This window comes from Dromiciops gliroides, chromosome 2 (genome assembly GCF_019393635.1).
Source record: "Dromiciops gliroides isolate mDroGli1 chromosome 2, mDroGli1.pri, whole genome shotgun sequence".
Taxonomy (NCBI): Eukaryota; Metazoa; Chordata; class Mammalia; order Microbiotheria; family Microbiotheriidae; genus Dromiciops; species Dromiciops gliroides.
Window position 1 is genome coordinate 622,490,786 of NC_057862.1, and position 23,253 is coordinate 622,514,038.

Genomic DNA, 23,253 nt, shown 5'->3' on the forward strand with positions numbered 1-23,253 from the left:
TGATCTTTCTGAGGCTGTTTCCTCTTCTATAAAAGTAGGATAATACTTGTGCTGCAAGGCCAATATATTGACTTATTTTGCTTGTCTGCTTCAAGGTAAGAATTTTATTTGGAGTCATAGTAAGATGAGGTAATGGGAAAAAAGAATACACAGAAAAAATATCAATAATGTTTTAATGCACAGAAGAAAAACTGAATGAAGTTCAGGAGGGGGTGATGAAAAATATGGTAATATGGTTCTTATATAACAGAAGATCATGGGTTTATACAAAATCCATTTTTTTGTTCTTTACAAATTCATACATTTATGTTTGTGGATGATTGTTAAGTTCATAATAAAAGGGAAAAATTAAGAGAAAACCAATATGCATTGACTGTTTTAAATAATTGCATTGAGAATCAAAAAGATAGATAATGAAATACTTTATAAACATAAAGTTCCATGTTCCTTCGGTAGATTCATAAACAAGATGGAGAGCAACAACCTCACTTCAGTGACTGAGTTCATCCTCCTTGGCCTCTCCACTCGGCCTGAGCTTCAGATGTGGTTCTTTGTTCTCTTCTTCATGATCTACCTGATGATCTTGCTGGGAAACCTGCTCATTGTATTGTTGATAGTGATGAACACATTCCTTCATACTCCCATGTACTTCTTCCTCTCCAATTTGTCCATAATTGAAGTCTATTATACATCCTGTGTGTTCCCACAGATGCTTAGGCACTTCTTTGTAGAAAGAAAGTCTATTTCCTATTCCTGTTGTGTCACACAGGTCTACTCATTCCAGTCCTTTGGTGTTGCAGAGTGCTATATCCTCTCAGTGATGGCCTATGACCGCTATGTTGCTATCCGGGACCCCTTAAGGTACACAGTCATAATGAACAGGGCTGTGTGTGTGAGGCTTGTGACTGCATGTTGGATAGGTGGCTTTTTGGCATCCGTGGTGGTTACAGTACCTACATTCCAGCTCTCATTCTGTAGGGATAATGTTATCGATCATTTCTTATGTGAAATGCCTGTCCTGTTCCATCTCTCCTGTACAGACACATCCCAGGCAGAGCTTGTCTCACAAATCCTTTCTGTCTTTACACTTTTATCCCCTGTCATATTCATCACTTTCTCTTATATCCACATCATCAACATTGTTCTTAAAATTCGTTCTGCCCAGGGACGAAGAAAAGCCTTCTCCACTTGCTCTTCTCACCTCCTGGTTGTCATCCCATTCTTTGTGACTGTAATGTCTCATTACATGAGGCCCAAGTCCCAATATTCCCCAGAGAAAGACAAAATTATTACTGTGTTTTATGTTGCCTTCACACCTACCATGAATCCTCTCATCTACAGCCTGAGAAACAAGGAGATGAAAATAGCACTATTGAAACTCCTAGGGAAAATGAGAGACATATAAAAACACATCACATATCCTAGATCATCTAGCAGAAAAAGGGACTGTCATGTGTATAATGCTACCCCAAGGCTCCCACCTAAACCTTCTGTCTTTTTCTCAGAAACTGAAGTCTGAATCGATATTGTTTTTATTACTTGTGAAGGATGTGCCAATCTCCTGCCCTATGGTTTTACTCAGAAGCTCTGTGATTATGACTTATAGTGTGTGTAGATTGAAATGCCCTTCCTTGTTCACCATTCCCAACTTACACATTCATCTAGATCAGTCTTATCCTTTCAGTTTCCCCATTCTTTACTTTCATAGCCTTCCATTGTGCCCCCTGAATCCCTGTACTATTTTATGAATAGCCCATTATATTAGAAATTGTATCCTCCCACCAGAAATTAGTTACATATGTCTGGTAATTATCAATATGTCTATATGTATTCCTTCACTAGAATGTAAGATCCTTGAGAGAAAGGACTATTTTTTTTTCTCTTCCTGGGATGTAGCATTGTGCCTAGCTCATAGGGGGAACTTAATAAATACTGTACTTGTTGAATTGAATTCAGAGATCTCTCCTAGGGACAACTCTAACTACTTCACAAAACTAAGCCTTGCAAAAATGATTTGACTGAAGCTATCAAAATAGTACATGTAGACTTCAGTCACAAGCCCTCTGACTTCAAATGCATTGCTCTTTTTCCTAAAACATTCTACCATTTCAAAGAAAAAAAATATAATTTCTATATGTTGTTAGAACTGGTAGGGATTCTTTTTGTAAAGGTATTCTTCAGGGTTTGGTCCTGGGTCCTCTTCTCTTCTTTCTCTATACTGAATCCTCTTCAGTTTAATTATCACCTCTACTCAGATAACTCCCAGTCATACACTTCCAGTCATGATCCCTTGTCTAAATGTCAGGCCAAAATTGCCAACTGCTTACTGTGCATTTCAAACTGTATGACTAATAGGCATCTCAATCTCAACATATCCAAAACAGATTTCCTTTCCTTTTCCCAGAAGGCTATCTCTTTTTCTAACTTTCCAATTTCTTTCTGTCAATACAGTTTACAGCTTTGGAGACATCTTCAATGAGTCAATCTTTATCATACTTCACTTTCTGTCTCTTGCCAAACTTCTAACATTTGTTCTTTTCTTTTTCCTCAAAGAATCACTACAAAGTTCATACTTTCAACACTTTCTACTTAGATTACTGTAACAACCTCTTAATTTGTCTGCTTGCCTTTAGTCTGTGTCATCATCACTCTATTCTCCATATAACTGCCAAAATGAAATTCCTTAAGTATAGGTTCGACCAGATTATTGTGCCCAAGAAGCTATGCTCCTTCTTGTCTCTAAAATAAAATTTTTTTCATTCTTTTTCTTTTTTTTAAACCCATTACTATCTGATTCCAGCCTTCCTTTACAGTTACATTAAAGAGTACTTGTCATCACCAACCCTTCATTTCAGTCCAGTCAGTCTCCTTGTTGTTTCCTATATGTGACATTCTATTTTTCATCACCCTGCCTTAGCATAGGCAATTCTCAAGCTTGTAATGAACTCCCTCCTCACCTCTATCTCATAGAATCCCTACCTTCTGTCTATGATCATCTCAGGAGCTACCTCCTATATTTATACCCCCAGTTTCAAGTGTCCTACTCCCTAGAAATGACTTTCCACCAATCGGTTCATCCAGTGTTTGAAAAACATTTAAGTGCCTTCTATGTGCCAAGCACTTATGTGAATAGTCATGGGTCAGAGGTTGGCTTCAGCATTTTCCTCCATATCCAATGTAACAATACATAGTTGGCTATAATCTGCCACCAACAGATGGAATGGATGCCGACCTTATTGTACTTCAAGGAATGATAGTCCACCATGGCATTGTGACATAATCCTTGTTGGACTGAATAAGGAAACTACATCTAAGGATGTAGAGAAATAGCTAACTCCTCTCATCAATGATGGCTTGGCCATCAACCAGGATAAGATCCAGGGGCCTGTTCAACAGGTCAGAAACAAAGGGGGAAATGTGGTAAAATCATGGAACTTGGCAGATGCCCAGGGGGCTGAATTGATTGACTCAATAGTATTTGAATTGGGTGTGAATGAGAAACTTCTAAGTACCCACTTAAGGTGATTAGATCTGGAGCCACACCTGCCCCCCCTCCTGTTAAACCTAGTCTAACCCTGAGAAGGAGTGTCCTCAGAGGCTGTGGACTGCATCATCAACAGGGAACCAGTCTCAGCCACATAACTTGCAGGACCTCCCCTTTGGGGGAGGGAGAAAAAGGTAGAAAATTCCTTTTCTCTATTCCCTTGTCCTTGACTTTATTAATTTCACCTTTGCTGTGCATTTTATTCCCAGTAATAAAATCTGATTCATTTGTGGAAAAGAGGCTGTTAAGCTCCTTTCTTATTGGCCTGGGAGACATATCTAAAAAGGCAATTCAAAGGGTAGGAAGTTTTGAACCTAGAGGTCCCTCATTATTTTCTGAATCCCAATATTACAACGAGCCACCCAATTAATTCTCCACATATTGAATTTGGCCCCAACAATGGGGTTAGATATCCAAGACTCCACTGGTCGGTGAGCTACTTGACTATACAAAATCCAGTCTGACATTGAGATGGATGATACATTTATCTACTTAGGGCTAAGTACCTGGGAGTTATGGTTAGATGATATCTTCTTCCAGGTACTGCCCAACTGAGTGGTCAAAGGTAAAATACGTTTTTATATTGTCTCTATTGAATTTTATTTTGAATGTCTTTAGCTACCTTTTTCTTCCCCTGGTATTTATGCTTTCGCATTTTGGTCAGCACAGTATATAGAATCACCTATCTATTCAGTATATGAAGAGAAGTCTTCCCTCTTGAAATAAAAAAGAGGGAAATCAGAGGAGAGAAATAAGATCAAGGGTATAAATCACTAATAAGGACCCTTCATTTTCAATAGTAATTAAAGTATAGCTAATCCCCACCACCTATATTTGGAGTCAGAAAATCTGGGTTTGATTTCTACCTTTGACATTTATGAGCTACATTAACTTCGGCAAATCAGTTAACTTTTCTGAACCACAGCTTCCTCATTTATAAATACTATATTATTTCTAATGTTCCCCCAGCTCTAAATCTATAATATTATTATATGAATCCCCCCAAGTGATTTTCCATTATTCCCCATTATCATGGCCACTTTCATTATTATCAGTATTGATAATATTGATAATGCCTAGTTGTAGATCCTTGACAAGTTAAAACACTAATGAAAAAAAAAATTACAGCCATTTTGTACAAGGTGGGAAATGAAAAACAGCCCTTACTGGTCACAGAAAAGGTAACAAGGCTTTTTCTCATGCAGATTTAATTCAAACCATGAAAGACAGAGAAGGAAAGACTTTTGGGGAAGCCAGAGAGAAAACCTGGATCAGGAAGAGGGTGAAATGCAAGACAAAGTTGGGTTACAGATCATGAAGAGATCCTTGAGTTAGATGACATGAATCTGACTTAGAAGACATGCTGTATACTTGAAATTACAGAGCTGAATTTTCCCTTATTCTCTCAAATCTGAAATAAAAAGTCTTTTGTTGCACACAAATTCTCAACCAAAGTATATGTCCATGTCTTTTGTTGTTTGACAACTGGGAAGGTGAAAAAATGAACAAGATAAGAATGATATGGATCCCTGGTGTAATGTGGTATACAAAACAAAAACATAATCTTTGCCTTCATTAACAGGGTTTGGTTTCCAGAAAGGATGAAGTAATAGTCCTGTTGTATTCTGATGTACTCCTTAGAGGGGCCACATGCAGAATACTATTTTTAGTTCTGGAAATTACATTTTAGGAAGGACATTGTTAACCCAAAGGGCATCTTGGAATGGACAACCAGAATTGTGAAGGTCCTGAGTTCAAGTGATCTGAAGGACCTGGAAATGTTTTTTGTTTTTTGTTTTTTTTTTTTCCTGAAGAAGAGAAGACTCAAAGGTAATGTGTTAGCTGTTTTAAGATACTTGAAAAGTTGACATGTGGAAGAGAGAATTTTTGTTATTTAGTTGTTTCAGTCATGCCTGACTCTTTGTGACCCCACTTTCTGTTTTCTTGGCAGAAATATTGGAGTGATTTTTAATTCCCTTCCCCAGCTCATTTTACAGATGTTGAAACTGAGGCAAACAGGATTAGGTGACTTGCCCATGGTTACAGAGCTAGTAAATGTCTGAGAGGGAAAGATGAGTCTTCCTGACTTCAGATCTGGCATTCTAATTACTGTACCACATAGTTGTCCCTAGAAGAGAAATTTGGCTTTCTTCTTTTAGCTTTAAGAAGCTGAACCTAGTACAAATGGGTACAAATTGCAAAGAATCAGGTATAGGTTTCATGTAAAGAAAAAAGTCCTAAGAACTGTAGCTATTCAAATAAGGAATAGGATGCCTTCATTGGTATTGGGTTCCCCTTCATTATAAGGTTTTAAACAAAGGCTGGATGGCCACTTGTGAGACATGTTGTAGTGTGGGCTCTTTCAGGTATGTGCTGTACTACAGAGCTACTACTCTCAAACTCTAGGATTCTATTATTCCATGTTTCTGTGAATGAGGCTACAAGTCCATGTAAGGAGCTTCAAGTCCTTCAACAGGTAGCATGGGCTTATTATTTCTTCATCTTGACACACTAGTTCATTTTCAGCATGAATATTCTTGCCAATGATGCTTTGATTTCTCGATTCTGCAGGCTATAAATGTAAGGGTTTAGTGTTGGAGCCACCACAGAGAACATGACTGTGCCCACCAGGTCTTGATCTCTCCCCTGGGTATCCAGTTGGCTTGAGGGATGTAAATAAACACCCACGAGTGTCCCATAGAAAAGCCCAACCACACAGAGATGGGACCCACATGTGGCAAGTGTTTTGCGCACACCCCCAGTTGCTCGGACCTTATACACAGCAGAGCCAATGAAGACATAGGAAGTGACAATGCAGGCAGCAGGTAATAGGATGAGGGATCCTCCTTCAATTAGGACAACTAGGTAGTTGAGGGAGGTATCAGAGCAGGCAAGATGCAGCAAAGGATAAATATCACAGTAGAAGTGTGGAAGGGCATAGTTGCTACAGAATGACAAACGAGCAGTGAGGAATATGTGAAGCAGAGAGTGCAGGGCTGTTCCCACCCACACAGTCCCCAGGAGCATGCAGCATCATTGTAGGGTTACCACAGTAGCATAGTGAAGTGGTCAGCATATAGCCACATATCGATCCCATGCCATGGCAGCTAACACAAAGCTATCCACATTGCCAACCATGTGGAAGAAGAAGACTTGGGTGAGACAGCCTGAATGGGTGATAGTCCTATCTCCTGTCAGCAGGGCATGGAGAAGTCGGGGTATTGTGGTAGAGGTGAAGAATAAGTCTGCCAGGGACAGGTTCACCAGAAGCAAGTACATAGGTGTGTGCAGATGTGAGTCCGTTCCAATGGCAACAAGAATCAGTAGGTTTCCCAGGAGGGCTGCCAGGTACAGAGCCAGGAATAGGGGTAGCAGGATCTCTTGGTGACTGGAAAATGCCAGGAGAAGGAACTCAGAGGTGCCAGTCTGGTTTTCCACTATTGTATTGCTGGTGAGTCTGAGCCTGAGTTGAAGAGCAGAAGAAATAAAATAAGTGAGACTCCTATAGTTATTTCTAAAACATCAATCCATAAATAAAATATAGGTGTTGTGGTGGATAAAGTGCTGGATCTGGAATCAGGAAGACCTGATTTAATATTCAGCCTCAAATACTTATAATCTGTGTAGTTCTGGGCAAGTGACTTAATTTCATTCTGAATCAGTTTCCTCACCTGTAAAATGGGGATAAAATGAGGATGACTGCACCTATTCCCAAGGCTTGTTGTGAGAAGAAAAATGAAATATTAGTTATAAAGTGCTTTGCAAATCAAGGACTATTGCCACCATTGAGGCCATTCAACAGGATGATGCACAGTCTCTGAGTCTCATTTCCAAAGAGGAAATCAAATGAATTTTCAGGTAAGCTATCAGTTTTGAAATTTCTCCATGGTACTGATATTCAGTAGAGTAATAGTAGCTTGCACCAGTAGGCACTTAATCCATTTTTATTGAATTAATGTATATCATAATTTCATTGAGGTGAGGTCACTGATGACAGTAATATAGAAATAAAAATTATAATACGTTATACTCCTTTGTTCCTCCTGAAATGTCTAAATGCTATCTAATCAGTGACTTCCAGAACAAAGACAAAACAAAAGGCAGCTATATTGGTTAAAATTCTTCTATTTTTGTGTTTCAATAACTAGAATTTTATTTTCCCAAATTAGATGTAAAATAGAAATTTTGACATCATTTTTAAACCTTTGTGTTCCAAATTCTCTTCCTCCCTCCTTCCCTCCTCACTGCCTCCCCAAGAACTCAAGCAATTCAATATAAGATATAAATGAGCATTCATGCAAAACATTCCCACATTAGCCATATTGTGAAAGAAAACAGACAAGCAAAACTTCAAATAAAGGAACTAACAAAAAAATTATGCCTCAATCTGTATTCAGATACCATAAGTTCTCTCTCTGTAGATGGATTACATTTTTCATAAGACCTTCAGAGTTGTCTTCAATCACTGTATTGCTTAAAATAACCCATCATTCACAATAGATCATTTTACACTATTGCTGTTATTTTGTATAAAGTACATTTCACTTTGCATCAGTTAAAATTCTTATGTGTGCTTTCTTATGACTTGGTGCATTCAGCCCTTTAACCAGTAATTCCATCCCCCATGCCTGAACTTTTTGGTTTCCTTTTGGTCCCAAGTAAAACCTCAGCTCATAGGGGGCAGCTAGGTGGCACAGTGGATAGAGCACCGGCCCTGGAGTCAGGAGTACCTGAGTTCAAATCTGGCCTCAGACACTTAACACTTACTACTAGCTTTGTGACCCTGGGTAAGTCACTTAACCCCAACTGCCTCATTAAAAAACAAAAAACAAACAACAAACAAAAATAAAAACCTCAGCTCATACAATAAGCCTTTCTCAACTCCTATTAACTAATCTTAATTAAGCCTTCCCTCCGTTAATTATTTCCTTTTCTGTATATAGCTTGATATATTTATATCTATATCTATCACTATTTCTATCTCATGTCTATATATATATACACACACATACACACATACATATATATTATATATACACATGTATGTATATTCATTTGCATCTTGACTTCCCATTAGATTGTAAGCTCCTTGAGGTTAGGGGCTATCTTTTTCCTCTTTTTAAGTAGCTCAGAATCCTCCTTATGATATTTCCTTGTGGGAAGCCCCTCTAGTCCAACTTTTTATACTATGATGTAGTCTGACACAGGAACTTGACGAATCTACATAATATTTTCAGAGGCCATTCCCTTGAGGAGATGTACAGGAAATAAATAGAAATGGTCTTTTTAAATTTTCTTTCTTAGCTTTGGTAATAATCCTTTTTTATTTGTGGGCAAAGGGTCAGAGAAGTGTTGGGTGCATCCATTTTCTCTCTAGTGGAGACTTCTTACTTGTACTGATACATCTCCTAAATTCTAGATTGCTGATGCTGTGTTTGGTTGATACAGTTTTCCCAGATGTAGTCCTCCATATGAATGAAATCATAGTTCTAGTTCAATGGAAACTAATACATTCCTTAACTGTTTCATTAGAAAATTTATTTTAATTTTACTTCTTATGATGTCCACAAAAGATATGGAAATCAGCAGAGTATGAAAAAGAGGATTCTTTTAAATGTTTTCTTTGAGGCCATGAACTTGTACCCTGACTTTGCTGAAACCCAAGTTTCTCTTTGTCCTTGATATGCTCCACACTCACTCAACATTAAAGTACCTATTATGTGCTTAAATCTAGCCTGCACTGGTTATGGTGCCAAGCCTGGGTCAAGAAGTTCTGAGTTCAAATTTGGTCTCAGGCACAAGGTGTGTGTCCATAGACAAGTCACTCAAACCGGTTTGCTTGTTTCCTCATATGCAAAATGCACTGGACAGAAGAAAACAAATAAATCCCTCCTCCCCCTTACTGGACAACTATGCTGTTTGGCGCTATGCTAAACTCTGGAGATACAAATGCAAAAAAGAATGCTCATGGAAAGAAGACCAGGGGAAAGGGAAGACAATTTTATTCCACAAGGGCAAATCCAGCCAAACAGCTCATGGAAATTCTAGATTCTCTGGAAAAGGCAAAGCTCTCCACAAAGGGAGGAGTTCCTTGTTCCACCCTCCAGCCCTTCTCCCCACCCCACTCCTAATCTGAGGGGAGAGGCTACTGATGTATTGAATATTAAAGATGAATGTGTCTCTAAGACGATGGGATTTCAAGTGATGAGCTTATCATGGGGGAGTTCAAGTGAGCAGCTGACAGGAAATCTTCCCTCCATAAAAGGAGGCATTGAAAGGAGTTTGTTACTGCCACCTCTCTGTTTTAAAAAGTCATTTTAAAGTTCTGCTTTATTGGGGGTCTCTAATCCTTTTGTAGCTCCCTGTCAGAAAGCAAATCAGACTTCAGTAACACTTTCAGATTTACAAGGTGCTTTTCTTACAACCACACTGTCAAATAGGTGGCTGGTCTATTACTACCTTATTTTACATATTAGGAAATTAAGCCTTCTGAAAGGTTTAGGGGGCTCTTACCATTGGTCTTAGGGCTGATTTAGAATTCAGGACTGAGGATAAATAAAGGTATAAATGAAGGATATTAGTACAAAGCAAAGAAATCAAAAGTTGTGCTTAAATATCTAAAGAGCAGTGATACAAAATCTTTACATTGATGGCCAGATACTTGCATCACTTTAATTTCAGCTCAGCTTAATGAAATGCAATTCGAGGAAAGAGATCATTCCTTGGCTTCAAAGCAGTTTTTTAATGAAGCTAAATTTTCTCTGTGATATTGACTGTAAACTGGGCAATTTGCTTTCCTTAATTCAATCTGAGCCCTGTTGTTTTGGATCCTGACAGAAATGACACAAAAATTCAAAGAATCTTCTGATGATCATGGCCTTGTAGAGGATATGAGAAGCTTCTTGATGGAAGAAAATGTATGCTTCATTGAAGGATTGGAGATATAATTCACATTTAACTTCCTTTGAAGTCATATGATTGGTCGTTCACTGCAAGGCTTAAGAATTCTGAAGTCTTTCTAAATTGTTATTGTTTGTATTTTAAATAATGATTGTGGGGGGGGGACAGCTAAGTGGCACAGTGGATAATGCATTGGTCCTAGATTCAGGAGTACCTGAGTTCAAATTCAGCCTCAGACACTTACTAGCTGTGTGACCCTGGGCAAGTCACTTAAACCCCATTGCCCTGCAAAAACAAACAAACAAACAAATAATAAAAATAATGATTGTGGAAGTGGATACATGTTGTAAACTTTCTAGGTTCTCTGAATTCTTCATGTTCATTTCTTATTGTACAGCAATATTCTATTTTATTCATACACCATAATTTATTTAAGTATTCTACAATCAATGAATACTCAGTGTCCTTCCAGTTCTTGGATACTACAAAAAGTGTTGCTATAAACATTATTGTAAATGAGATGTCTCCCCCCCCTACACACACACACACACACACACACACACACAGTCTCCTTGGAATATATGCCTGGTACATACAACCTGATACCTATCTGGTAACCTGGTGGTCATAGATTACATACAAATATTTGTCTTTAAAAAAAAATTCTAAGTTACTTTCCAGAATGGTAGAACCAGATCATAGCTCTGCCAACAATTTATTAGTATTCTTTCCTTACTATAGACCAAGGAAAACATAACATTTTAAGCTTTGCTAATCTGATAAGTGTGAGGTAAAACTCACTTTTAATTTGTAGTTATCTTTAGTGATTTGGATCTAATTTCACATGGTTGTTTGTGGCTTGGAGGTTTTGGGAAAACTTCCTGTTCATTTTTGAGAAATGGTTCTTGCTTATATTTCTATCAATTATATTTTATGTGTATATTTACATATATATTAAATCTTTACCAGAGAAATTGCTATAAACATTTCTGCTGATTAACCACTTTGTAGCATAATTGAGGCTGTTTTATGAAAGAATTTAAATTTTATGTATCTGAAATGAGGAATTTTTCCCTAGCTATAGTTGTCGAAGGAAGATCCTTGCATTCTGCTCTTGTTTTTTTCAGATACTTCATCTTCTTTAGTGGTACTGATACTATTTATTTACCCTGAACAAGGTCAAAGACAAGAAAGAGACCCATATGTACAAAAATATGTAGAGCAGCAGTTTTTGTTGTAGGAAAAAACTGGAAAGTAACAGGTCAATTAAAGATTGATTAAACAAAATATAGTAATTGAATATTACTGGATATAAGAAATAAGAAAGAGTACAGGAAAAAAAAACTATGAAGAATATCCACACTTAGGAGACAGGGCATGATTGCTGACTGAGTAAAGGAGACTTAGCAATAATGGTCATATGAATGGGAGGAGAACTGAAATCCTTGTGAAAAAATCAGGAGGATGTTAAGGAAAGAGGAAGTATTTGGGGAGGGAAAGTAATGAATAGTGTATGAAACTACTGAGAAGTTGAAAAGAAAGAGAACAGCAAAGGGCCTTAAATAAAAATAAAAATAGGAATAGAATATTCAAATTCAAATGGACCAAGTGTAAACATGATCTTAACCTCTGTTTGGCTGATTAACCAGACTAAAGTACTTAGGAGGTTGAAGAGATCCATTAGAAAATTTAAAGGGACAGGCATATGATAAATTAGAAGCCTTAGCAACAAATTTGGCATTAAGAATTTATTAAAGAGTAAAGAGAGAACATGTGGAGTTCAGAAAGATAGCAAAGCCTATCTACCCTAAGAGTTCAACTTGGCCTCCTTCTTCTCTTTACCTTCTGCCACCAACATGAGGTTCCAGCAATGAAAGAGAAAGTGCCAGAGAACAAGCAGCACTTCCTCCTTTCTGCCTCCCTCCCCTGGAAGAGGCTGTCCTTCAAGCTAACTGGTTAGCATCCCCCAAATCCATTTGTTCACTGGACTTGAGGGTGGTCTCCTTGTTGAGTTCAAAGTCCTTAGGTTCTGAGAACAGTACCCTCTTAAGGGCTGGCCAAGTGTGGTTTCAATTTAATTATCTTTAAGTGGGTTAGTCAACCACTCTCAGTCAGTCTCACTTAATTCAATCAATCTAGATCAATCTCATCTGGTTGGGGCCTTTGACCATTGACAAATCCCATTATTTTCTCTCAGGATTTGGCTATTAAGACATGATCACAAGAACTGATACTGTCTACAACCAGAGTAAAGCATGCTATTTTTCATTTTCATTCTTTTTTTATTCAGGTCATATGCACAATGACTAATATGGAAATGTTTTACATGCTTGCACATGTATAAATTATATTGGATTGCTTACCATCTTGGGCAGGGGGAGAAAGAGAGGTAGAATTTTGAACTCAAAACTAAAAAAAAAAAATTTAAATGCCTTAACATGTAATTGGGAAAAATAAAATATCAAAAGGGAAGCTTTATCAACTTGGAAAAAAAAATTTTACTAGAGGGGTGGGATTAGAAGAAGTCAGATTGAAGGACTTAGAAGTAGGAGGTGAGTCAGGAAAGTTAAGATGTAGAAGTGGCTTCTATTCATTTATTAATATGCCATTGATTTAACCTAAGACTTAGTGTTAGAAACACTTACGCATTGGGAATCATTGCACTTCAAGTGCCACTGTAGCCATTTTAAAATGTACTTGGGAGAGGGGCAGAGTTAAGATGGCTGAGGACCTGCAGCAACTCTTCTGAGCTTTCCCCAAAACCCCTTTGCACACCTTTAAACAATTTCATAAGGTAATTCTTTTTTTTTTGTTTAGTTTTTTTGTTTTTGCTTTTGTTTTTGTAGGGCAATGAGGGTTAAGTGACTTGCCCAGGGTCACTCAGCTAGTTAAGTGTCAACTGTCTGAGGCTGGATTTGAACTCAGGTCCTTCTGAATCCAAGGCCAGTTCTTTATCCACTGTACCACCTAGCTGCCCTGTCATAAGGTAATTCTTATATCAGCGGAACCCACAAAAATTCATGGTGAAATAATTTTCAAGCCTAAAATAATTTAGCAGGTCAGCAGGAAAGGTCTGTTGTACCAAGGTGAGTGTGGAGAATAGCAAGCACAGGCTGCACTAGGACAGACCCAGCCAAAGCCCCAGCAAGCCAGAAACAAGTCTTGGGAACCACAGGAACATAAGCAGCAGCCACTGCTTTCAGAGTCTCAACCTACAGACAGTAAAGGGACTGAACAACTGGTCAGAAAGAGATTACAGGTCTCTCATTGTCAGCACTGAGGTAGGACTTTGTTACTTTGCCTATACTCAGATCCTAGGTCACAGGTCTGGAAGGAAACTCAGGGTGAGAAAGAGCACTAGCACACAAGAGCTGGTGGCCACAGTAGAACAGTGACTTTACTCACATTTCTAGGAGAGAAAAGAAGGCTTATGGTTGCTCAAAGACCAGAGCACAGTCCAGGAGAGTAGCAAACCCACCTCTCCTTAGATCATAGCACCTTGGGAGCACTAAAAATTTACAGGTCCCTAGAAGTATCTCAGAAAACAGCTATGTAAAACCTTTGAAGCTTGGGAAAGTACTCCCTCCACTTTGGAAGCAAAGCCCGACTTTAACAAAGAGTTCAGGGGGCGGAGCCAAGATGGCAGAGAGGAAACAGCAAGCTGCCTGAGCTCTCCTTCTGTTCCCTCAAAAAGAACCTTAAATCAAGCCTCCGGACGGATTCTGAAACTACAGAAGCTGCAAAGGGACAGAGAGACACAGTCTTCCAACCAGAGATAATTTAGAAGACTTCAGGAAAAGGTCGGTCTGACTCAGGCAAAAAGGAGGTGCAGCGCAGGGCAGCAGCCCAGCGCCGAGGGGGTTGGGGCAAATCAGCAGGAGCTGCGGGCCACAGCTGAACAACAGAGGCTCCTGGAACCTGGCTCAAAAAATCTGGTGGCCAAGAAGGACAGTGGAAAAACCTACCTGCACCAGTCGAGAGGGTAAGTTGCCAGCGGTAGGGCCACGAACAGGATAGGTGCGACCAGGCACACAGATGCAGCGCTCTTAGACAGGAAGTGCAGAGGGGCGAACTGCACACACTATAAAGGCCTCAGAGTAAAAAGCCGGTAACACAGCACCTATAACCCTGCACAAGAAGCCCAAAACAGTGACCCTGGTGCCCCCAGAGGAGACCTCAACTTAAAAAATAAATAAATAAGCTGCAATAATGAGTAAGAAGCAAAAAAGAGCCCTCTCCATTGAGAGCTTCTGTATCAATAGGGAAGAAGCCAACACAAACTCAGATGAGGACAATACCCTCAAATTGCCTACATGTGAAGCCTCCTGAGGGAAGGTGAATTGGTCTCAAGAACAGAAAGCCTTCCTGGAAGAGCTCAAAAAGGATTTCAAAAATCAATTGAGAGAGGTAGAAGAAAAAATGGGTAGAGAAATGAAAGCAAACAAGAAAACTATGAAAAAAGATTAGCAGCTTGGAAAAGGAAGCACAAAGATTGACTGCAGAAAACAATTCCTTAAAAAATTCATCTGGCCAAATGGAAAAAAAGGTGCATAATCTCACTGAAGAAAGCAATGCCTTAAAAATTAAAATTGGTCAGTTGGAAGATAAGGAATCCGTGAGACACCAGGAATCAGTCAGGGGAAAAGATGGACATTTAATGACATTGGGGACTTTCAATCATTCCTGATGAAAAGACCAGAACTGAATAGAAAATTCAATCTTAACATACAAGACTCAAGAGAAGTTTAAAAAGGTAAACAGAGGGGAAAAAAAGGTTACTCAATTAGGTTAAACTGTTTATATCCCTACACGGGAAGATAATACTCATACCTCTTAAGAACTGTAAATGTATTTGGGCAGAGAGAAGGACTTTACACAGAGGGTATAAATATAAATTGTCTTTGATGTGATTATACAAAGAAAACTAAGGGGTTAAAAAGGGAGTCTATGGGGAGGAGAGGAAAAGGGAGGTGGATGCTCTAAATCACTATTGATTAGAGAGAAGCACATTAAAACAACTCTAAGTTACCACCTGACACCTATCAGATTAGCTAAAATGACAAAAAAGGAAATTAATAAATGTTGGAGAAGCTGTGGGAAAATTGGAACACTAATGCATTGTTGGTAGAGCTGTGAACTGATCCATCCATTCTGGAGAGCAATTTGGAATTATGCCCAAAGGGCGATAAAGCTGTCCATACCTTTTGACCCAGCAATACCACTTTTGGGTCTTTTTCCCAAAGAAATCATGGAAAGGGGAAAGGGACCCACATGTACAAAAATATTTCTAGCTGCTCTATATGTGGTGGTAAGGAATTGGAAGTTGAGGATGCCCATCAATTGGGGAATGGCTGGACAAGTTGTGGTATATGAATACAATGGAATACTATTGTGCTGTAAAAACCGATGAGCAGGAAGAGTTCAGAAAAACCTGGAGGGTCTTGCATGGGCTGATGATGAGTGAGATGAGCAGAACCAGAAGAACATTGTACCCAGTATCATCAACATTGAGTGTTGATCTACTGTGATGGACTATATTCTTCTCACCAATGCAATGGTACAGAAGAGTTCCAGGGAACTCATGATGGAAGAGGATCTCCAAATCCAAAAAAAAAAAAAAAAAAAGAACTGTGGAGTATATATGCTGAATGAACCATACTATTTCTTTTGTTCTTGGTGCTGTTGTTTTTTCCATTTTGAGGTTTTTCATCATTGCTCTGATTTTTCTCTTATGACATGACTAATTAATGTTATTATGTATATATACATATACATATACATATATATACATATATATATATATATATATATATATATATATATATATATATATATATATATATATATATATATATATATATATATATATATATATAACCTATATCAGATTACCTGCTATCTAGGGGAGGGGGGAGGGAGGGGAGGGAGAGAGAAAAAATCTGAAATTGGAAAGCTTGTATAAACAAAAGTTGAGAACAAAGAGATCAAAGGCAAGAAATAGGCTGGGAAAATGAGCAAACCACAGAAAAAGATTTGACCATAGAAAGCTACAATGGTCACAAGGAAGATCAAAACACACCCTCAGAAGGTCTAAAATCCAAAGCTTCTAAGTCAAATATGAAGTGGTCTCAGGTCATGGAAGGGCTCAAAGAGACTTTGAGAATAAAGTGAAAGAGGGCGAGGAAAAACAGAAAGAATAAAGAGAGTGATAAAAGAACATCATAAAAAAAGAGTAAATAGTTTAGTAAAGCAGACAAAACAAATACTGAAGAAAATACCTTAAAAAATAAGAAGTTTTTGCCTAGTAAAAGAGTCAGCAAAAGCCATTGAGGAGAAGAAGGCCTTAAAAAGTGGAATTGGCTAAATGGAAAAAGAAGCACAAAAATTAACTGAAGAAAATAATTCCTTAACAATTAGCATTGAGTAAATGGAAGCTAAATATTTTATGAGAAATCTAGAAAGCAATAAAACCAAAGAATGAAAAAATAGAATACAATGTGAAATAGTTCATTGGAAAAACAACTGGCCTTGAAAATAGATCCAGGAAAGATCATTTAAAAATTATTGGACTGGAGGCACCCCGGTGGTATTGTGTATTAAGCACCAATCCTGAATTCAGGAGGACCTGAATTCAAATTCAGGCCTCAGACACCTGACACTTACTAGCTGTGTGATCCTGGGCAAGTCATTTAACCCTCATTGACTCCCACAAAAAATATTGGACTACCTGAAAGCTATGATTAAAAAAGTGCCTATACATCATCTTTCATGAAATTATCAAGTAAAACTTCCATGATATTCTTGAAACAGAGGGTAAAATTGAAATCGAAAGAATCCACTGCTCACCTCCTGAAGGTGATCCCAAATAGGATTATTATGCCCAAATTCCAGAGCTCCTAAGTCAAGGAGAAAATATTCATTGTAGCCAAAAGGAAACAATTCAAGTAATGGGCAGCCACAGTCACAATAACCAAAAGTTTAGCAGCTTCTATATTACAGGATCAGAGTTCTTGGAATATGATATTTCAGAGGGCAAAGGAAGTGAGATTACAACTACGAATCACCCTTACAGCAAAACTGTGTATAATCCTTTGGGAGAAAAAAAGGGGTATTCAATAAAAAGAGGACTTTTAGGCATTCTTGATGAAAAGACAAGAGCTGAATAGAAAATTTGACTTTGAAATATGAGTCAAGAGAAGAATGAAAATGTAAACAGAAAAAGGAAATCATAAGGTATATAAAATGCTAAACTGTTTACATTTCTACATGGGAAGATGATACTTGCAAATCATAAAAAACTTTCTCATCATTAGGGCAGATGAAAGGAGTATATAGACAGAGTATATAGACAGAGAACACAGGTTTGAGTTGATTATAAATGGATGATATCTAAAAAATTAATTAAGGTATGGGAGAGGAATGTACATTGAGAAAGGGAAAGGGAGAGATGAAATGGGGTAAATTATCTTACATTTTAAAAAAGCATGAAAAAGCTTATACAGTGGAGGGGAAGATGGGGGAAAGTAGAAGTCTGTGAACCTTACTCTCATCAGAATTGGCTCAAAGAGGGAATAACATACACACTCAATTGTGCATAGAAATCTCTTACCCTATAGGAAAGTAGGAGGGAGGTGGATAACAAGAAGAAGGGAGGGCAGATCGTGGGAGGGCGAGTCAGAAGCAGCACTTTTGAGAAGGAACCAGGTCACAGGAGATAGAGAATAGAATAAATGCATTGGGGAGGGAATAGGATGGAGGGAAATTCAGTTAGCAGAGTATATGAAAAAATTTTGAATCGAGTTTCTGTGATAAAAGCTTCATTTCTCAAATGCATGGAGAACTGAGTCAAATTTATAAATGAGAGCCATTCCCAATTAATAAATGATCAAGAGATATGAAAAGTTTTCAGATGAAGTAATCAAAGGCATCTTTAACCATATGAAAAAAATGGTTCTAACACTACTGATTGGAGGGATGTGAATCAAAACATTTCTGGCATACCACCTCATACCTATTAGATTGACCAATAGAACAAAAGAAGAAAATTACAAATATTGGAGGAGATGTAGGAGTAATGAGATATCAATGCACTGTTGGAGTTGTAAAGTGATTCAACCATTCTGCAGAGCACTTGGGAACTATTTGCAAAGGACTATAAAACCATGCATACCCTTTGACCTAGCAATACCAGTACTAGATATATATACAAAAAGAAATTTAAAAACCAAAAGGAGAAGGACCTATAGGTACAAAAGGTATTTATAGCAGCTTTTCCTGGTGGCAAGGAGTTGGAAAATGTGGGGATTCCCATCAGTTGGGGATTTGCTGAATAAATTGTGATTTTGATGGAATGTTTTCATGATATAGTAAATGAGTAGGATGCTCTCAAACCTGGAAAGACTAATGTGACTGATGCAAAGTGAAATGTACTATGTACAGATTAACAGCAATGTTGTGGGATGACCAGCTGCGAAAGCTTAGCTATTCTCAGCAATAGAGTGATTCAAAGTAGCTCTGAAGAACCTATAATGAAGAATGCTATCTATCACCAGAGAAAGGACTGATGGTATCTGAATACAGATTAAAGCATATTTATTTACTTTATTTTTCCTGAGGTTTTTCTGTCTGATTTCTTTTTCTTTTCTTTTTTGGTGGGGGAGGTAGCAATTAGGGTTAAGTGGCTTGCCCAGGGTCACACAGCTAATAAGTGTCGTGTCTGAGGCTGGATTTGAATCCAGGTCCTCCTGAATCCAGGGCAGGTGCTTTATCCACTGTGCCACCTAATTGCCCCATTGTCTGTTTACTTTTACAACATGATTAATATGTAAATGTTTTGCAAGACTCCACATGTATAATCTATATCAAATTGCATGCCTTCTTAAAGTGGGGGGAAAGACTTTGGAACTCAAACTTTTAAAAATAGATGTTAAAATCATTTTTACATTTAATCAGAGATAAATATAATAAAAATGTAATTGGGAAATATTTAACAAAATAAATAAAATACAATAAATCATACATAATATTAATATATGTGGTTTTATATGTTCACATGCAACCCACAAGATTTTGAGTTTGATACCATTGGCCTAAGGTAATCTAACAAATATGCATATTAACTTACTAGATACCTAACAGTTTAGTGATTAAGGCCTTATTAGAATGCTTTAACTTTGGTGGGGAGGGGAAACCCTTTCTAGATAAATTATTCAATTGTTTACTTATACATAATTATTCAAAATTGCCTTAACCACCTCTTTTCTCCTTTACAGAGGATAGACAGAAGTTCTATGTTTCAATATCACTTAATATTCAAGAATTTATCAAGTAGGACTATACCTCTTTCTCTTTTCTTCTAGTTTTCCCAATACTTAAATTCGTACTTAATAAAGTCCCTGGAGTCAATGGTTTATATGACAAAAATTTACTTATTCTGATTAAATAGGGAGATTTACATAATTTGATGGTTAGAAAGGACTTCAGTAATTGACCAATTCAACCTATATGTGAAATGGGTTCCCACTATTAGGAGCATACCCCACAAGAAGTCATCCTTCTGCTCTATGATTGAAGACCTCTGAGGAGAAAGAACCTATTACTTACTAAAGCAGCCTTTTTTTTTTTATTTTGGACAACAGTAATTGTCAGAAGTTATATTTCACTTCAAGCCTAAATTTTTCTCCTTATAACTTCATCCCTTTTGTTCATATGACATGAAGTCAATGGTCTCTGCCATCCTGGTTGCCCTTCTCTAGACATTCCCCAATTTATCAATCCTTTCCTTAAAACTGTGCCACACAGAAGAGAACACAACAACATTGAAGATGAGGTCTAGTAAGGACAAAGCGGGAATCTCTGTTCCTTTTTCCTAGAAACTGTACCTGTAGCAAAAAAATAATTTATCATACTGTTCCAAAAAATATGATACTGTTTCAATACAACCACATGTATTAAAGATTGTCTGCACACAGAATGTCATCTGACTCCAATAACTCTTGGAATGCTCAAGATTACTACAAAGGTCCTGAACCATTACAAACATTCTTGGTTGCTCCACCCAAGTTTGTGTTTGGGTTCCCTTGTGTTTGGCTTTGCTAAAATTTTATTGAATTATGTAACTTTGTGGTTCATTTGCAGGCACCTTTCTATAAATCTAAATCCTCCATTCCTTCTCTTCTCTTCTCTTCTCTTCTCTTCTCTTCTCTTCTCTTCTCTTCTCTTCTCTTCTCTTCTCTTCTCTTCTCTTCTCTTCTCTTCTCTTCTCTTCTCTTCTCTTCTCTTCCTTCCTCCTTTCTTCTTCATTCATTCACTCATTCATTTATTTATTTTTCTTTGACTAGGTAAAGAAGTCCATTCATGCCTCACTTGAACCTAGTTTTTAATCACTGATTGGGCACTGCCTTAGGCAACTGATACCTGGGAATGAACTCAGCTTAAAAATGTCAAAGTCTCCCACTGAATCAGAGCATCTCCAGCTATCCTGATGCATATCTTGTCACTAGACCCAGATGGTACTGCAGGAGAGAGTAAGGCTGGTGACTTTGTACAGCCCTCCTTGGCTTAAAAGAAATTCACTGCAAGTTCAAGCCAAAAAGATTGCCCCAGCAGGAAGACAAAAAGCTGACTTAAATAATTCCCAGGGTAGTCTCCTGAAGATTTTTTTCTTGTCCAAAAGCCTTGAACACCAGAAATTTTGGGTACCACCCTTTTATTTGAGTTTTTGTTAGTATTTTCCTGGACTCTGGGTTTCCAAGATTCCCTAGCCTTCCTGGCTTAGGAAAGAATTGAAAGCCTTCTCATATGATATGTGGTCAATTAAATGGAAATTAAATGATACATAAGAGATGTACTGATAACTAGCTAGCTAGCTAGCTAGAGATATAGAGTGATAGATAGACAGACAGACAGATAGAATTATGTATGCTTGTTACCTTCCAGGTACTGTTCAAAGTGCTGGAGATACAACTGCAAATACAAGCAAACAAGATAATTCCAGATCTAAATGCACTTACACTCTAAAGGGAGGGAGGGAACAATACAAAAGGAAGACCTGGGAAGAGGTGAGGTATGCCCATGGAACCATGATTTAGAGTTGGTGGCCAGAGTGTAGGGGAAGCCTGGTTACAGGTAAAATAAAGTTGCACATCTTTCAGCGCCAACAATAGTTCCAGGAGCAGAAAAGAGGTTCCTATGTGGAGGAGGTATGGAGGGTGGCCAGGATACATAAAAATGGTTTGGAGCTGGTGTCTGGAAAATGAACTCCTCTGGGTAATCCTGTCAACTGTGCTGTAGTAGAAAGGTCATTGGGTTTCTGGTCAGACCTGGATTCATTGTCTCATTTAACTATAACCAGCTATATGAGTATATAAGTCTTAAATAATCCTATATGAGCAATATCAGTATGTGGTTACAAAGTCAGAATGTTGGAAAATTAGACAGAAGATACTAAGAAACATAATTTTTATACACAGTCCAGACACTGATTTATGTATACATAGTAATTCATTAATAATGTGTAGATTATAGAAATGTTAGTTTTATGTCCCATTTGATTAAGTTAACATATATGCTGGGAAAATGAAACAAAACTAAAATACATCAAAAAAGCAAGAAAAATATGAAGAATTTACAGATAAATTGGAGAATGGGCTAATAGTTTCTTCATAGAGAGACCAAAAAAAATCAAAGGACTGACTCCTTCATGCACCCAAATGCAACAAGAAACACCTTCTTATGGGACACTTAATGATTCCAACTTCAGATTTTCATGATGAGAATAAACAAAAAACACAGTGAAAATAACTGTTGTGTATAGGACAAGATCTCTAAATCAAGTCAATGTACACATTCATGCATATACATAGCTGCCATCATCTATTTAGAGACAATGATCATATCCCCCTTAATTCTTCTTTTCCTCAGATGCCAGATTTGGAATGAGGAGAGAGAAGACAGAGATCCAGTTCAGCTCCAGGTTCCAAAACAGGTTCTTACACACACACACACACACACACACACACACACACACACACACACACACATATGACATATAAACTTCACTCACCTCTGCAAGAGACCCCTTGACTTCACATTCACCTCCAGAGGGAGACTCCAATCCCAGCTCTGATTCATCTTAGAAAATCTTTCATGATCCAAAGCCATAGTGGCTGCAGATCTTCAAAGATAAGAGTTTTGGCCTCAAGCAAGGGGCTATGAGGAAGGAAATAAAAAGAAACATAACATACAGTTCTTTCTCTGTGTCACAACCCACCACTGAAGGGCACTGTGGAGATATTTAATGGGTTGCAATAGTAAAAATTTAGTTTTGGCAGAAACCAAAGGTAAAGGGACTCATTAGTCCCTTCTTCTCTAGGGGCTTTCTGTTACTGTTGTCTCTTTTCAGCCTCCAGGGTTATCCCATTGTCATATCTTTATTGCCCCAGTGTCCTCATTATAAGAACATGAGAACACCAAATACATCCTAGATACCTTCTGTTGGTGCCAGGGTTTTATGCCAACATATTCACAACCCTCTCCCAAGTCAATTCTTAGTCCTAACCTGACTTCCCTGTCACTCCACATTTTCCTGGATCTAGATCCCAAATGACTTACCCACCTTGCTTTCCTCCTGGTTGTTATCACTTTTCCTTGAACCAGCATTGTTTATACTCACAGAGCCCAAGGAAAAGAGAGTGATGTTTCCTAATTTCTCCCTTTCCTCTCCCATTTATTTCATAACTGAAAGTAAACAGACAGGAAGAAAATAAAATTAAAATGTATCAATAAACCTTATCTCACAAATAGCCTCC

General features: G+C 37.9%; 1 protein-coding gene across 1 annotated transcript; it reads left to right on the forward strand.

The window, feature by feature from the left end:
* The first annotated feature begins 469 nt into the window (after positions 1-469).
* On the forward strand, positions 470-1,405 carry LOC122739407 (olfactory receptor 5V1-like). The gene has a single exon (XM_043981165.1). The coding sequence runs from the start codon at positions 470-472 to the stop codon at positions 1,403-1,405; it is 936 nt and encodes a 311-aa protein (XP_043837100.1).
* The last annotated feature ends 21,848 nt before the right edge of the window (positions 1,406-23,253 follow it).

Excerpts from the sequence above, each read along its gene's own strand:
- LOC122739407 (XM_043981165.1), top strand. The coding sequence starts at position 470 with ATGGAGAGCAACAACCTCACTTCAGTGACTGAGTTCATCCTCCTTGGC.